General features: G+C 36.1%; 1 protein-coding gene across 1 annotated transcript in view; it reads right to left on the minus strand.

Moving 5' to 3' along the window:
• Positions 1-757: 757 nt before the first annotated feature.
• The window catches only part of SEC14L1 (SEC14 like lipid binding 1), a 100,449-nt gene continuing 82,481 nt past the window's right edge, over positions 758-18,725 (minus strand). Inside the window, exons 13-17 of the mRNA XM_051995524.1 lie at positions 15,322-15,456; positions 5,247-5,498; positions 3,832-4,010; positions 3,203-3,304; positions 758-1,304 (exon numbers count right to left, since the gene is read on the minus strand). Coding sequence (XP_051851484.1) covers positions 1,289-1,304; positions 3,203-3,304; positions 3,832-4,010; positions 5,247-5,498; positions 15,322-15,456 — 684 coding nt within the window. The 3' untranslated portion in view covers positions 758-1,288. The remainder of the gene's footprint in view (positions 1,305-3,202; positions 3,305-3,831; positions 4,011-5,246; positions 5,499-15,321; positions 15,457-18,725) is intronic.

Here is an 18,725-nt window from a genome sequence, read left to right on the forward strand (position 1 = left end):
AATAGCTTCTAATTTGTTCACTGGCTACTAACTTTCCAACTGCAAACATAGCCATGTTGTAAGAAAAAAAATCACCCTCCACCTTTCCTTTTTTTTCACTCTACTAACCCTCTCTCTCACAAAGATGTTAGGGTAGCTTAGACATTTAATTTTAAGAAATATATAAGGAAGGAACTGAAAGCATATTTTACAAGTTCTTTCAGTTCATACTGATGTTAAGGCAAGTCTGATACTTTCTAAGGGGAGAGTGTGTACAGTTAGACAAATTATGCATAACGTGAAGCAGATCATCAAATCATAACATCCTACCCCCTAAACTCCATCACACAGCTATACCAGATCCTCAACTAAATTAAAAATGAATCTTTTTGATGCCCCGTTTACATCTTAGTCTTAGAAGCTGCTATTTGCCCTAAGTACTAGTAGCAAAGGAGTCATTTTTCAAGACAGTGGTTCTTTAACAACTGAAGAAACAGGATCCTGATCACAGTGGGTCAGGACTTCATTCTGATAAATGGAAAAAAAGAATCATGACCAGTTTTGTTAAATACCAATGAATCTACACCCATTATTAATCTCTTAAGACAGAGAGAACTCTGAAACTATTAAAATGAAGTGGAACCCAAAGATATTATTTTTGGGAGGTAGCATCTAGAAGTGAGAAGCAATTTTTAAAACAATCAGTTTCTTCACTCATTTCCACTAGGATTTCCAAACTTTAATTTAGGCAGGCTAAATCCAGTCAAGAAAGAAATACTTTTTTTTCTTTAAACAGTTCACATTTATTATTGATAACAATAAAAAAATCTTTTAAAGACTAGCAGTATCTTATTACCAAGAGTGAGGTAATATGTTTATAATCATTTACAGAATTCGATATGTAAATAATGAATTCAGGAAGAAGGGTAGACTAAGACTAAAAATACAGGGGAGAAGCCAAAAAAATCATCAGTGCCAGAAAAAAGCAAAATGAAAGCAGTATCACACTTTGGGGATAAGGGAAGAGGCAAAAAAGCAAAATTATATAGGCATATTGCAAACTGCATAATCAGGTTATGTTTGTCACATCAGGTCTCTTAAAGGGAGAATTAGATCTTACTTTCCTCATGAATAAACCTTGTAAGCATTTGTGTAGCAATGGGCTTTGGGCTCTTAAAGACATATTAAATTCTCATGGAAAAAAGACATGTCACTTTTGAGCCAACTTAAAATGGCCACAATTCAAATAGCTCTAGAAACATCTCTGGGCAGATGTAGATTGTTGAATGAAGCACTTTCTTTGCAGCTGTCAGCAAAATCGCCATCTGAGACAAACATAAGGAGAGAAAGAAGAGAAGAGAGGACCATCTTCAGGTCCTTATAACTTGGAAAACAGGAAGCACTATCTGGAAGCAACACAAATGCCACTGAATTAAATAACCCTTATCATGCTTTCTGAAAACATCATTCTGGTGCCAATATTAAGTTCATCCTATGAAAGGCAACACAACTAAAGTCTAGAAAAGCAGGCAATTAACATAAAAGCCAAAGAATTCTTTCAGGGCATACACTAGTTTTGGAAGAACTTAATTAACTGATGTTGGGAAGGCTGGACTTCTCAGTCATGTGCTATTTTTTCCTCCCTCCCTTACCCGTTGACCCAAAACAACACCCACACATATACCTACACACACACCAATGCCCTTTGGACAAAAAGACAGCCCAATTGATACCTTAATAAATTTGTTGTTGTTGTTGTTGTTGTTTTTTAATGCAGTCCAGAACTGACACACATATAATGAACTTTTTAGGTTTTGGCACAATTTCTAAAAACATCACAAAAGCATTCTTTCAACATCTTCATTAATGAGGCTTCTCCAGTTTCACTTTAGGACACATTTTTAAGTTACCTGCTTTTTCCACAATAGGATTATATTAAAGAAAGGCATGATTGTTGTTTTTGTCCTTGAGAATTTAAGAGAAAAAACGTAAAAGGCAAACTAATCGCATGTTTTGATTTCCTTCTATGGAGGATTTGTTGTAATTTGAATTAAGCTTCTGTTATAATAAAAGGAAGATTTAATTCTTATATGTAAAACAGGATTTCTACAAAAGCTGCTCTGCTGAATTAACAACAAATGCTGATGGTGATAACACAAAATTTAGGCTGATGAATGGGAAATGTCATGAAATACTACAAAAAGTAATGGCTACTGATGACATGCTATTTTCCAAATGAAATCTCCTTAGTTAATAAAGATTTAGATTCTGATGACCATTAGTACATTAAGCTTCAAGAATGCATTGTGGTATCAGGGATACAGGAGAGAAGTTATAATAAGTTCAGGAGACAGTTTGGGCACATAATGCCCAGATTTAGATGAATCTTAGACATGAAGAACAATTCCCAAATGGAGGGGGAGAAGCTCAAACTGAAAACAACTGTATATTTTCAAGCAGAAAAACCTAATAACCGATTTGGAGAGCTGGGAAATTGTAGAGAAGGGCAAAGAAAGTGAAGTTTTACAAATGTAAGAGCTTCCTTTGAGTTAGGAATAGACCCTTTTAAATTCCTTTTCATTGAACAATACTTCAAATCAGCCACAACAGGGCTGGAAGTTCCCAATGGAGTTGTGAATTATTCTAGATTTAATAAGGGGCTTTGTGGAGGAAAAGGTGACCAGTGAATTGTTATTTTACATATAGAACATTTCAAAAGAATAGCAGGAAGAACACGAAAGGACAAAGATGGGATTTATGTGAGACAAGCTGGAAGGTTTCTGTTCTATATAGGAAGAAGGAATTGTCTAATTTATGAAGGCTCTCTTAGGAATTCATTCACTAATGCACCATGGTAGAGTTTGTTGGAAAAAATTTTTTTGCATCAATACTTTAAATGGTCTACTTCTTAATCAATGTATACAAACTATTCTTTTCAAGAAGAGCCCTTGTGCTTTAGTTTGATTTTGTGCACATTGTATACAAAATTTATGGCTACTGAGTTTAAAGTTAGGTTTAGAATTAAAACTTAACTATTCAAATTAGCTTCAGGCTCAAAATCACTACATTTAAAATCTGAACCACTATTTTTCTATCTAAGAGGATCTGAGGGGGATTTGCACAAATGTCATTGCTGAGTATGCTGTAGTGCAGCTGGCTGTCACCGAGGAAGTCCTGCCATCTCATTTCATCTGTGCATTTTTCACTTGTGCTGCTGCACTACCTGGAAATCAGGGAACTGGAATGAGACTGGTTGGAAGAGGTTGTGGCAGCACTTAGCTGGGAGAAACCGCTGTGACTTGATTCCAAGCTGGTCATAGAACCTCTGAAATTGAACATATGCAAAGGAAAAGATTTTAAGAGCTTTTTTTTTGTGGTTCAATAATAAAGAATTGTATAACAAACCTAAATATCCCTTTTTCCACTATCATCTCATGGAAAGATATAATTTTAAAACATGTCTGCAAAGCCTTCCTTGAACAATCTTATATAACGCTGAAACACTTTTTCTAAAGTTAATTTTGTATTGCTTATTATCTTCTCATCTACTAAATTTATACTCTTTGAGGTCACAGTTTCTAAGTTTTATTGAAATTCTACCATCTAGTTTCTTTTTGCCTCTGCCCTTTTGTCACTGCCCATGACAACACAAATATTCATGCATGCTTGCACAGACACACAAAAAAACATATACATACAGAGTACCATTCTGTGTAAATACTAAAAATCCTTACACACATAGATACATGGCTATCACTTATAGGGTCCTTAAGAAACATTTTAAGGTCACGTAGACTGAACTAAGATTTGAAGAATTCCTAATGTAATTGTGGACACAAGAAGGATCTGTACCTGAAATCTTCAGAACCAATCACTTCTGTGTAGTACATCACTTTACATTTGTGAGAAGAAACCTGTAGTGATGCCAGCACATCATCAACTCGTGGTAAGCTGGTTGTGGCACAAGCTGGCATGCTGTGAAATTTCCACTGTAAAATATAGAAACCTGGCCATCTGGTCACATGTGAGCCCTAGAAACCAAGAAACATGAAAACAATTTTTGTAGAGAATCTTATCTTCTATGTCTTTTCTTTCTGGATCTGAAAGAAACAAAGTTGTTTCGTCTTTGAGTCTCACTTTATTGACCCTATGCTCAAAGTATATCATTTTGGTTTCATTTAGACATTTAAGGCAGTTTTCCCTCTTAATATTCTTGTCCAATTATGTCACTAGAGCATTATAAGATTAAGGAACATGTGATAACTTAACTGTTGCTTGCACTAATTTATAGAACTGGTGAAATCCTTTTCTTGTAAAACTGAAATTGGAGGTAAATGGACAATGGCATAACACAGAAAGAATTCCACTAACTACCTACTAACAAAGTGTAGCTTAAAAAAAAAAGTTTAGCTTTTGTGTCTAGGAAAAAGAAGATAATATTCAATAATTGGGGAAAAAATCTGAAGGCAGCAAAATTATGGATTTACTATGAAAGGAAGTACTGAAGAACTATGATTCCAGTCAATAAAAACTGACAAATAAAAAATGGAATTAATAATGCATTTTAAAATTTATTGCTATGCTTAATAATACTTATTTCTTTTGCTTTGGAATTATTTCCTAAAGGAGACCTTTGGCCAAAAATATTTTAGAAGTCTTTCAATTTCCAGTTATAAATGTGTACATGGTAGTTTTTTTAATAAAGACTCTCAGCTATTTTCTTGTGAAAGAGAACCACATGAAACTAAACGTGATGACTGATGCACATTATGAAAGTATTTTCCTGGAAATGGGCAAATATCATTGCTATGGTGGTTTTTTTTTTGTTTTTTTGGGGGAAAGCAGTGGCAGGTAGCAAATGTGGTTAAATGACTTGCCCAGGATCACACAACTACTAAGTGTCAAATATCTGAAGTCAAACTTGAACACAGATCCTTCTGACTCCAGGACTGGTGCTATATCCACACAATAACAAAAACAAAAATTCTCAGGAATCTGAATGCATGACAGATTTTTTTAAAAGTCCATTTCTACTAAATATGAAAATCACTGGCCCTGTCAGTTTGATTGTGGATTCTGGTTTAATTCTTTAAAAGTTGACTCTCCTTTAATAATTTCTTTCTTTAAAGATTAATACAGGAAACCCCTATCTTCTACTAGCATAAGGAAAGGCAGCTTCTGAGGTTCTATACACAAAACTACACCAACTATTAGAAATTTGTTTTCAGTACCACATGCCTGTACTAGAAACAGTGACACAGCTTTACCTGAACACTTTCTCCTTCTTTGCAAGTGAGTGGGGATTCCACCATACTATAGTCTCGTCCCAGCTGCCACATTTTGTCTATTAATTGCACATTATTTCCTACTGGAGAAGTAATGCTGTGAGCTCCCACAGAGTCCTTTTTAGGAGGTTGTGGTGATCTCTTGGAGTGATAGATGTTAAAAACAATGTCACCTTTGCACACATCAAAATCCCAAGTGATCACAGAAGAAGCATCCACAATTTGAATAAGAATCTGTGAAGAACAAAAATTGAATCAATAAATATTAAGCATTCAGTGTACACTAAGAATAATTGCTGAGAATCTGAGTTACAAAGAACTGTTCTTGCCCTGGAGATGCTTACAATATAGGGCCCAGCTTCTGTGGCCGTGACTCCATATGGGGACTCATAACTGAGTATAGGGATCATGAAATTAAGATTTATTATCAGTAAATCTTTGATTTACACATCTATTTTATATACTAATATGGCTGGGGTCACATAAAAATTTTTCAGGGGAAAAGGGGGTTGTGACGTAAATAGATCTTTTTGGAGGAAAAATGACTTGAACTGTGTCCCTTTTTTATCTCTTGGGGAAAGGGTGGGGTCTCAAGCTCTCCCCTGGGAGGAGCATACCTTTCCCAGACAACACCCTACCCAAGATAAGTAATCTTATTGAATTTGAAAGCTCAGCCTGGGGCATAGACAACATCCTCTATCCAGTGGCTCAAACTTCCAGTTAAGTAATCTCATTCAATTTTGAATTGAATTGAATTGAAAATCAGTCTCTCAAATTCATCCAAAGATCAAAAAAGCCTCAAACCTCAGAAGACTAATACAAGGGGACTCTGAACCCCAAATCTTTGCCAAATCCCTAATCAAGAGTTTGCCGCTAAGAAAGCTGTTTTAGCATACTGTTACCCATCTTTGCAGAAGTCCTAAAAGGACTTTGCCCACTAAGAAAGCTGCCTTCTTAGCATACTGTTACCCACCTTTGCAGAAGTCCTAAAAGGACCTTGCCCACAAAGCTAGCGTCTTCCTAGCAAGCTGTACTCTTAGTGCAAATAATCCCCCTTTTGCCACAGATTTTGGGTTTGCAAATTCTTTCATAAGGAATCTGCATATCCAGAGGGGATCTTTTACCCTCAATTTTCGCACCTCATCATTTAGTGGCCCAGTGTGGGGCTCCCTAAGAGTCTGGCCAGGTAAAGCCTTTTCTTCTTGTTTGTTCCATAGCTAGGATACTCAAAAATTCTCGGGAAAATAAGGGTCGTTGGAGCTCCACGCTTGAGCACAATTCTCTCAGGGATGCCTGAAATGGGAATTCCTGCGTTTTCTGACAAAAAAATCCCCTTAATCAGGGAGCGTTTTGTCATCTCTCCCTCTCTAGGGACAACTAAGAGAAGGACAAGGCACTATAGAATCTGGGAAATCTAAGGCTTGTGGCATAATGGGACAATTCTTCTCTCTTCCTAAGGATTCTTCCTTAGGCAGTCTCTTTAAAAGAGACAGATTCAACTTAAAAGATCTCAAAACTAAAAAGCTTAAATTACAATAGCACTGCAGGATGCTATTTAAATTTGTTGGAGAGAAATCAAACTCCCTCTTGCTCCTCTGGGGACACAGGGGATCCCTCCTTTGCACTCCCATGCAGTCCTTAACAGGAGGCTCCTGAATCCCTTCCAGGTCTTAACCTTATGTCCAACAATATTTCTTTAACTCTATCCCCCTCACTGAACCAGATCCTGAGACTTCCCAGCCCCCACTCCTCAATCCCTCTGATACAAGGAGTAGGACCCCTTTTTCTCCTCCTCAGGATATTGATACCAACCTTTGCCCCCTGGGAGAACTAGCAGACTTTCAGGGAAACACACCTAGAGCAGAGGTGCCTCTTTCAATGTCAAATCTCTCCCAGACTTTTTGAGGGGTCCAAGGCCAATGCCCTTCTTGATCTTTCCTGAGAAAATGTTAATATTAAACAATCTGTCCCAGATACAGAGAGGAAGCTGCAGAAGCCAGTTTTGGGCCCTCAATAATTTCTCCCCCTCAGCTGCTGGAAATAGCTGTTGGAGTTTTTAAATAATAAGGATCAAACTATAGCAGAGGAAAAAGACTACAGAGTTAGAGAGAGTTATGTTAAACAATCCCTATTCTGTGCTGCTGACATTTCTGGGAACCACAGAGGTTTATGCTTTAGGTGTCATGGAAACTGAGGAAACTTCAGTCCTTGCCCTGAATTGGACCAGGAGGGGCACTGGAGGAGAGACTGCCTACAGGGGACAAGCTGCCCCTGCAATGCCCTGCCCTTAAGCAAGAATTTGGAGCTTGATCAAATTTCTCCTTGCTTTACCACAAAAGCCCAACACCCCGATGTAGCTGGTAAGACAACTGAATTTCTCTTTGCTATGGGGACTTCATTCTCCATCTGGCACTCTGGTCTCCCGTGCCCTGCTCCCCATAGAATGAGGCTGGCAGGCGAACTTAAGAATTGTTTGAAGACTTTTCTTCTTCCTTGCCAGTTTGGTGACCTGTTGTTATGCCACAGTTCTCTTTAACTGTCCTGACTCAGTTTCCCTGTCCCAGTTTCCTTTACTGTTCTGTCTCTTCGCTCTCGGGTTATAAATTAGCAAGATAAAAGAGTAGATCTCCTGATTCTTTTATGGATTTACAATATTCCTTTAGAATATTCCAAGATTAACCCATGATTTCTTTACTTCTTTGTCTCTGGAATTTTTAGGTTTTATGGTTTCCCCTCCCTGATAAAAAACTTTCCCGCCCTTCTTTTTTGTCTCCAAAAAGTACTTAAAGATTTGAGATTCTCCCATACAGCACTGGATAATCTGAGACTAGAGTCCTGTCCAGTCAATCTTACTCTCCAATTAATAAAATATTAAAAACTCTCTATAATCTCTCTCCTGCCTCAGTTTCTCCGGCATTACACTGATACTTAAACACTCATTTCTTATTATTCCCTCCTATCCTGCTCCCTTATTGGGGTGTTATTTAATGGTGAAATTGAGGACCCAATTTTCCCTTCTCAGACCTCCAGAGTCTCTCTGCAACACTTTTTCTCACTAAAGATTCCTAAAACCACTCAAAATTAAATACAAAATATAAATTCGTAACAGCATATCTATCATTCTAGGCATTTTTACCAATTAAGAAAAATGATCTTAGGCACTAAATGAATATTTAAATCAGATGATTTAGTCTAGAGTTCTACATTCAGAGAACAAAAGTTTTTATTGGAGCAGGGAAGAAGGGAGTTTTGAAAACTAAGAGACTGGATTTCTGAAAGACAAAAAGTCTGAGGGAAAAAAAAAAAAAAAAAAAACAGGCTGGCCAAAACAAACTTTAGAAACTTTATGATTCTGCATAGGGTTGCTGACAGTTTAAGTCTAAGATAATATTACTAGTTTGGAAGACTGTATATTTCTATTTCCCCAAATTTAGTTTTTTATATCTATATGGTAGCTTCCCATTCAATTACAACTTTCCTCTAGATGGGAGCAAGGGAGGAAATCTAGGAGAAAAAGATTAAAAAACACACACACACACACACACACACACACACACACACACACACCCCTCTCTCTTCCTTTTTTAAATTTATAAACTGTGTTTGGAAAGAATTTCCCTTTTTCTCTTGGGGCCATAATGTGAAAAATAGATTTATTTGGTTTCCATAGTATAAAAATTAAATTGGAGACAGGAAACAAATTAAAAAATTGAAACCCACAGGGACCTGAAGGGTGGTAGTGGGGAGGACTGGACATTATCTGGCCCCCCAAAATGTAAGAATATAAGCTTGCTGGAGACAAGGATTGGGTTTTAGTTTGGTGGCCTGAGATTTGAAAAATTTTTTTGTTCTTTGCCCCCAGCTTTCTATAGTTATCTTCCCCTTCTAGAATGGAAGCTCTGGGGGTCAGGGACTGGATGGAATGGGAAACACCCTAATATGGTAACCATTTGATAGCCTCAGGCTTTCTTACCTCATTTTTTTTTTTTTTCAAAGAAACTGTGCTTTAGAAACTCCAACCAATGGGAAAGGAGCCAGGGGACTGGGGAGGAGAATTCACTGTAGGGGAATAAAAAAGGGAATGCCCTTGGCCTAAATCATGCTTTGTGTGTCAGACTTTACAGCTTTTCTCAAGAGAAAGAAGTAAACTTTTTCCTATTTATACTCATACTTTTGACTGTTTTAGTGGTCGCTACTGTCCCACACAATAAAGCTGCATTTCCTCAAGGAAATATACAGAAATCTGTAGAAAATTTTACAGAAATGTACAGAAATTTTCTGTACAGATAAAAATATACTAATACAAAAAAATATATATTTAAAGGGTTAAGTACCATATGAGTATAAAGATAATAACTTGTTATAAGACTTGAAAGAAGGGAAGATTTTTAGTATGAGATAATTAGTGAAAACCTCATGGAAGAAGCAATATCTCTAAGAATGGTCTTATAATGAGTACAGACAAGCAAAAATGAGACATTTCAACCTTGGTACAACATAAATAAAAGTGTATTCTAAGAACAGTGAATTAGATCAGTAGGGCTGATTTCTAAGATGGCTTAATAACTCTGATGGCTCAACAAAGTGGGTATTCCTTCCAACAAAGAAGACCACATCTTATCCAAGTCTTCTCATTCGTTATGCAGGAAGGCTTCCCACCACAGACAATGTGTGAATATCAATGAGGAAAGAAAGCTTCCCAATTAGACCAAATCAACAAGCATTTATTAAATGTATTCTGCCCTACACCCAAAGAAAGAACACTGGGAAACGAATGTGAACTATCTGCATTTTTGTTTTTCTTCCCGGGTTATTTATACCCTCTGAATCCAATTCTCCCTATGCAACAAGAGAACTGTTCGGTTCTGCAAACATATATTGTATCTAGGATATACTGCAACATATCCAACATATAGAGGACTGCTTGCCATCTGGGGGAGGGGGTGGAGAGAGGGAGGGAAAAAAAATTGGAACAGAAAGGAGTGTCAATATAAAGTAATTATTAAATAAAAATTAAAAAAAAAAAAAAGGAAAAATGGAAAAAAAAATGTATTCTGCCAAGTGCTAGAAATATAAAATGTAGAATTAAGATCCTTGTCCACTTTATTTGATAGTGTTTATAGAAAGCTTGCCCATCACAAAGGCCTGTAGTTAGATAAAATATTAACATGAAGAAAATATGGAGAAATGTGTCATCATGAGAAAGAATGCTTCCCTTAGGCAAGACTTTGAGCACTCGATCAACTAATAGTACTTGTTTCTAGAAAGTTACTGTCATAATTTGTTACTGCTGTCTCACTAAACATAACTTTATCAACTATGTTCTTCCCTCTCCCAAAATTGTATTGCTCCCTGCACTCCCCCAACTGCCACTGTTTTACTGTCTTTTAATGAGGCATTTACCTCTCCACTCAATTTATTCTTTTTCTTCTCAACCTGACTAAATTAAATTGGTCATCATATGCCACTTGCTTGATAAAAATGGCCGTGAGATCTATTTCTGTGTCCATGGTTTGTAATAAAAGAAAATGCCACAACTAAGCCATAAAAATGCAGAGTACTAAGTTAATTCTTTGATAAATGACAAAATGAAAAATGTTATCAAATGGTCTTCAGTCTCAGCAGATAATTGACTGTCCTAAGCTTGTGGGATGAATTCCATAAACTGAAGAGGTGATAGGCTTTCCTACCTATTCCTCAATATTTAACAGTGAATGCTCTCTAAATCATTATATGATAAATGTTAGAAACAGATCACAAAGAGAGAAGAGAAAAACCTCTCACAGACCATGACTCAATGGTCTTCAGCAAAAGATGTAAGTTGACAGGCCTTAGATGGATGTCAGGAATGAGAATGATGTAAACTATGCCCCCCTTGATCTTTGAGGGAGTGGGGAATGGACCTGGGTTAGTAAAACCCTAAAATTTCAACCCCTCCTGGCCTCTGGGAGGGGTCCCACCCTCCTGTTCCTAGGGGAAACTCCCATAGCAACCTCTACTTACAATTCAATTGGAGATCTTGGCCTGGATCATAATCACCAGCCTTTATTGAGTTGAAAATTAGTCCTCAAATTCATCTGGAGATTGCTCCCTAACTCCGGGCCACAAAAACCCAATATAATCAAAGAATGAACCCCAAACTGCTAATTCATTTTGGAAAAGCCCCCTGAATGGCTTCTCAATGTAAATCCATCTTTGCTAACCTACCTTTGCTAATCCCTTTTGGAACTAGGCCTCTGGGAAGTTATTTCTCAGTGTAATAAACCCATTTTTGCCCCAAACCTTGCCTGCTTTCAGAATTGCAAATTCTTTCACAAAAACCCTGTAACACTGGCCACGGGATCTCCCAACTTTCATTTCTCACACCTCAACAAGAATGCTGCCAAAATTCTCAAGTGCTTCTGGAGGCCTATGGGGTCTTCTGCCAATCCCTATTCACACTAACACAAGAACTAGCATCCACGTAAGGGTTATAAGACAACTTTTCAGCAGCAAGGTGATTTGAAGCATGATATTTTTGCTCTTGTGAAAGGACCAGAGTTTTCCTGATGCAACATTCTTCAGCTCCAGCTTCCCTTATTATTCCAGCTTCTGAACAAGGCATTAAAAATTCTCTGCATGTAGTTTGGACGTCTTAAGAGTTGATCGTTCTTTGTACTGATCCTCCATATTTCCAGGTGGAAATGAGGGGGGCTCTTCAGAGAAGTTCATTGATACTGTATCCTTGCTGAATATTTTTACTGGAACATGGTAAACGAAACCTCCACTGTTAAATTTTCAGTGACTCTCAAGTGCTTCATTTCACTTCAGAATTGAACCCTAAATGAAGCTACATTTACAATAGCTCATACAAAGAATAATATTTGCTTTCAATGTCATTTCTCATCAGCAATTCTACTTCTCAAGAATATGTGAAGGTTTAAGAATGCTAACCAGGCACTCTTTTAGATTGGTCTTTCATAGGGAAGAGGGTTGTGGTCCCTTTAAGAAACTGTATTTCCTATTGATTTGTGATTCCTTTCAGATCCCCAGCCCTTCCTAGCTGAGGTATAACAGTCCAGGAAGCCAGGGCCTTTGATTCACAAATCCTGGTCAAAAGCATCCATTTAAATTCCAATAGGAGATCCAGGCTTGTCCCAGCCCCCATGGGATTTGAGCCAACTTGGGCTCTCCCAACCCCCACTGGTTCTGATCTGCTCCAGTTGTCCCAGCCCCCATTCTGACTTTCCCAACTCCCACCAAGACAAGCAACATAATGAGCTTCCATCAACCAGGTCCTTGTAGATGGACTTCGATGGCTTACTCAGAGGACTTTCTGCTCCCTCAAAACTGCATTCTCAGTATAAAACTCCATTTTCAATAGATCTGCCCACTGGAATAATATTCTTTTCTAGTGTTTTCCTCTCCTTATCCTCACCTATTTCCCTATGCCTCTCTGTCAGGATTTCTAATCTTACTTACAATCCCCATAATAAACCTTTTTTAATCAATCTAGGTTTTCGGGTCTGTAAATTCCTTTACAAAGAACCTCTATGTCACCAGAAGGGATTCCCCAAAATCCCCTACCCTTGCACCGAATCCTAAGGAGTTGCAAGGGAGCCAAATCTCTCTATTTGGTTCCCTGAACCCCAAACCTACCTCTAGACCTTATCATTTAACTCCCTGAACACCAGAAACCCTAATTTCATTTTGGTTCCCTAAATCTAAACCTTATCAATAGCAACTTAACCTTTGCATATATTCAAGTCCTTCAATACCTTCAGATATAAATGCTAAGCTTTTTGTTTTTTTGTTTTAGGAGTGGGGAGGTGAAGAGAAGTTTATGATTTGTTATGCTTTACTCAAAACTTTTATAAAGCAACCTCAAAATTGTGTTGGGAGTTTTGAGGGTAATCTATATAATGCATTTTTTGCTTTACTAAATAAGTAACTGTATAAATTAGCCAAATAATCAGATTTTGGTCAGATAAAAAGATAGCCTTTTATCACTGACATTTATCTTTGTTTGGAATTTCCTTAGGTGGCCCGTTCAAAGAATCACAAGAGATACATCCTTTTGGTGATGTGTTAACTGAATAACAAAATAATCTTTCTTCAAGAAAATGTGCTTCCCCTAGCAAACTGTTTTCTATACTGGGATCCTTAAGATCTACTATGCAGACAAGAACCTCTCCCTTTTATCTAAGTGGGCATGTAATGTTATTATGTAGTTAAGAACGATTATCAACTTTTTAAAGATCACAGGATATAATAAGCCTGTGTAATTTGTTCAGTCATCCAAAAACTCTTGACTCATAAAACACAGAAGTCACCTAGATCTCATAGCATGGCAATTATCTTATAAAAGACACATGCTACCCCCTACCTCCCAACTTACCCCTCAAATACAAAAAGAATATAAGTATACTAAAAGGTATGTTAGGTTATACACAAAATTTGATTTCTGTGAAATAAAGCGGAGAATGGACTAGACACAGATTATTCAACCCTCAAAACTTAACTGGACAGAATTTTGATGTTACCTTGAAGAAGGCTGTTTTGGGCTGAGCCTAATTCAAGACAGTCCTCAGATAGTTGAAGTATGATTTGAAACAAAATAAGACACTAAGATCAAATACATTCTTTCTGTTTAACATCTTTCAAATAGTTAATAGTTCAATGGTTAATAAAAAGATTTACTTAACTATAAAAAGGAGATTTACTTAACTATAAGGTAAGCAAAGCTCACTTGTTTATAACATGTCCATGGTGTTCTAACAGTTAAGTATCAGATAATTCCTTGTAGCTGATTTATACTCGGGAGACAAGAAAGTGATGCTAACAACTTGAACTTTATTCCCATGTGTCAATTCAATCTTACAGATGGTTTCGATATCTTAAAAAAAAAAAAAAAAAACTAACTTGCTCCCACCAAGCATACCTATTTTCTATCTGCTGTTCAATTCTGTAACATAATTATGTTACTAACATGCTGGAAAAATACAATTTGTAGACTGTATTAGGAGAGATGCTAGCAAAATGGGACAAGAGATTGTCCTTTATAGCCCGTTTCTTAAACCGTGTGTTATAACTCCATATGGGGTCTCATAACTGAATGTGAGGGTCATGAAACTGTTATTTATTATCAGTAAATATTTGATTTGTATGCCATTTCGTATATCCACGTCACATAAAACTTTTCTTGGGCAAAAAAAGAACAGAAGTGGAAAAAAGTTTAAGAAGCCGTACTATATAACATATATTTGTACATACAATGTGAAAAGTATCATTGCCAAATTCAGTGAAGGTAGCTAGGCCCCAAGCTTGAGAAAATGTCAGGCAACAGGCATTTCTAACTTGTAGCTTCATGAATTTTATGAGCTACATTAGGGGAAGCACAATTTTACTATTTTAACAACAAGGAGAAGTGTGTTTTTCCAATATATTCATCTACTGAATTAACAATATTTCAGTAAGGAAATAAGACTCTAATATTTTCTAAAATGACTTTACAGTAAATACTACAAAACCTGTACTTCAAGAAATAACTGCACCTTCATAATAGCATTAACTTTTTTTTTCCTTTCCTTTTCTTTTTTTAATTAAAGCTTTTTATTTACAAAGCATATACATGGGTAATTTTTCCAACATTGATCCTTGCATAACTTTTTGTTCCAAATTTTCCCCTCCTTTCCCCTATCCCCTCCCTTAGTAGGTAGTCCAATACATGTTAAATATGTTGAAGTACATGTTATATCCAATATATGTATACATATTTATACAATTATCTTGTTGCACCAGAAAAATCAGATCAAGAAGGAAGAAAAAGAAAAACTGAGAAAACAAAATGCAAGCGAATGAGTGAGAATGAATAGCATTAACTTTTCTATTGCTCAAGAAACTACTCAATCAAATCTTCCAAATTAATTGCTCTTATCAGGCCAATATACTAATGAAATTTTTTTCTCTTTTTTCCTGAAACATAAGTTAGTTAAGACTTATTTTTAGGTGACATGTGCAAAGATAGGGTGAAGGGGGGGGGGGGGGGGGGGGGGGGGGGAAAGAGGGACGTTAGTACCTCATGTGGTGCTCCTTTGAAAACACTTGCAGACTGGTAGATGGTTTCAGTCCAGAGTTTTAGGTCTTCATTTTCTAGCTCCTCTGCAGTCCTGTACAGAGATTTGGGGACTAACCCACCCTCTGGCACTTCACACTAGAAATATAAACAAACCAAATAAAGCTGTACAAATACAAACTAATCTGTTAACAGAACATATTGGCAAACATCACACCCTGATATATTTTGCTCATTTCAAATATTAGAAAAAGGAAAATATTAGTTTTGAATCAAAATATTCTGCAAACAATTTAAAATGAAAACTGCAGGCCTAAATATAAGTCAAATTTATCAAAATTCCTTTAATTTTGGTTTTTGTTTGTTTGTTTGTTTTTGCTAAGGCAATTGGGATTAAGTGATTTGCCTAGGGTCACACAGCTAGGAAGTGTTAAGTATCTGAGACCACATTTGAATTTAGGTTCACCTGATTTCAGGATTGGTGCTCTATACATTGTGCCACCTCTCTGCCCAGATTTAATTTAAATAAAGGAAGCTAAAATCAGAAACTTCACATTTCATAAATAACTGACTTGATTCCAAAGTTCATAAAATTCAGACTCCAAGGAGTAAATTATGGCCACCCATATTTTGAGCAATTATAGAAATAAATATTGCAGCTTAAATATGTGGTTAGTCACACTGGAGCCATGGTGCATCTTTAAATGACTGACAAAATTACATAATTTATATGAGTTATAAGAGCACAAGTGTGGAAGGACAATTTAACCTGTTTAAAGCATAACAATTGATAACAATAACTTAACATTTATATACTTCTTTAAGCTTTGCAGAACACATTATAAATACCACTGCAATTTATCATCCCATCTACACAGCAGGTAGATGCTATTTATATCTCCCTTTTACAGATGAACTGAAACAGAAAGTAACTAAATGACTTATTCAGGGTCACACAGCTAGTAAATGTCCAAGACTGGATTTGAATTCAGATCTTCCTGACTGCAGATCTAGTACTCTATCCATTGTATTACCTAGCTATCTATATAGTACATTGACTAGTGAGTTAAAATAAGTTATCTATTCTGAAATACTAAAGTGAATAATATAGCTGAGGAACAAAGAGGTATTATACCCTTAAATATGACTATCCCTATTAGCTATAAAGTGATATTTATGAGTACCAAAGGGATTGCTATAGAGGAAATAAATGTGGCCAAAATCTGTTTGCAGCTAGTACTGTTTTTCAATAAATAAGCAACAAGATAGGAGCCATTTCTTACATATATAAAAGATGTTACCTGTTTCTACAGATGTGCTCTTATGGTATGACATAGTAATTATTTGATGAATTACGGACTTCTAATTTAATTGCTTCTTGTCTCTGCCCTTTAGATAGCTATTTTCCTCTAAACAGGAATGATAAATTAGTAAGTCGATTTGAGTCTTTTTTTTTTTTTTTTTTTAAGTGGCTTATCCATTTGGGCAAATCATTTTCTGTGATCCCAACTGAAACAAATGAGGCAAATTCAAAGTATTTACATTTTAAAAAGGTGAGTGTTTAGTTAATAGATGCTTGACATTCAGGGCCAAGAACTTCTTCCTATAGTGATAAGTATATATCACCACAGAAAATTTTCATTTCAAGTTAGCATTAATTGCTACTGTATGACCCTATCACCCTCCAGCTGTTTGAGATGGGGTAAAATCACTCACTTACCTTTTGTGTGCCTCAGGTTTTAATAATTATAAAATGATGGGATTTGTATAACAAAGATTTCCTAACATCCTATAGGATATGTATTTATATAGCCAAAAAAACAGTTCTGCTGGAATTATTCAAGAGTAGCCAAAATATGGCCTATTTCCAAAACACACAAAAAAATTAAGAACTGCATCATGGCTTAAGGTTTAAGAAAAAAAAGACTCAAAAGAATATAAAATTAAATGACTAAGGAGAAGAAACAGCAGAAAATTGAAAATTCTGACAGGTAAAAGGGAAAATGAATTGTGAAGCAAGAATTTTCACCACAAAACAAAACAAAACAAAAAAACCTAAAAATAAAATATTTTTATTTTATAGAAATATCTATAGGTTATGGAATTATTATTCATCTTAATTTTGTAAGATATGAAAGATTATTACTACTGCTTAAAAACAAGTCCTTTCTCAATAGTATATCTTTCAATGAACTTTTTAAAAATAAACTCCCCCAAAATCCAAAATACAAACCAATACAGTTACATACTCATAACCTACCACCTTTTTTTTGCTTGCTCAGTTTTCAATGGGGCAGCTAAGTGGTACAGTGAATAGAGTGCAGGACCTTAAGTCAGGAAGAATCATTTTTCCTAGTTCTGACCTCAGACACTTACTAGCTGTGTGATCCTGGGCTGTAATGGGGCAGAACTCTGGAGAAATGTACTTGAAACAGGGATTCTTACAACAAGGTGTTAAATCAGTGGAATTGATAAGACAATGGTTATCTAGTTTAGCATATGAGTTCTCTAGTACAACATGATTGATTTAATCCTACAACAAGGTGTCAACTCAGTGGAATTGATAAGACAATGGTTATCTAGTTTATATATACTTAGTATGGTGATATAATAGTTCTACAATTGACGTAATTGTAATAGAGTATTTAAACTGAGGACAAAGTCAGCCAGAGTCACCCTCATGGTAGTTTCTCCTGCCTTCTGCACTTTGAGAGAGAAGATTTGACCACCATCCTGATGGCTCTCCTGCCTCCTACATTCCTCCACTGAAACCAAGATCCATTCGGAGGTCCCCCAGAAAGCTAGCCTGGCTCCAGGAGAAGGAGACAGACTATGAAGGAGATAATAAGACTTTGGACTTTATTCCTGACTATTCATGTGGTGATAATTCTACTGAAACCAAGGTCCAATTGGAGGACCTCCAGAAAGCTAATTAGAACATTATACTAGGCAAGTTACTTAATTCTGTTTACTTCCATTTCCTCATCTGTAAAATGAGCTGGAGAAGAAAACAGCAAACCACACCAGTATCTTTGCAAAAAAACCCCCAAACTTCCAACAGTATCACAAACAGTTGGATATGACTGAAAATAACTCAACAATAATTTTCAACGATAGAACAGTAAAATCCAACATGTGAATCAATTGGTCAATAAATAAGCATTTATTAAGCACCTAATCTACCTTGTGCCATTTATAGTACTAGGTGCTGGGTATACTAAGATAAGATAATGAAATGATCTTCACTCTCAAGGAGCTTAAATTTAAAAAGTAGATTTATATATAAGATTTATTTGCTGTTTCATTATTTGATTTTCAAAGATTCTTATACTCAAAGGGATTTTCATTAGGATACTTTTAAATATGAAATTCTTTTGATACACTTAAAATATTATTTGAATTACAAT

This window comes from Antechinus flavipes, chromosome 4 (genome assembly GCF_016432865.1).
Source record: "Antechinus flavipes isolate AdamAnt ecotype Samford, QLD, Australia chromosome 4, AdamAnt_v2, whole genome shotgun sequence".
NCBI classification, from domain to species: Eukaryota; Metazoa; Chordata; class Mammalia; order Dasyuromorphia; family Dasyuridae; genus Antechinus; species Antechinus flavipes.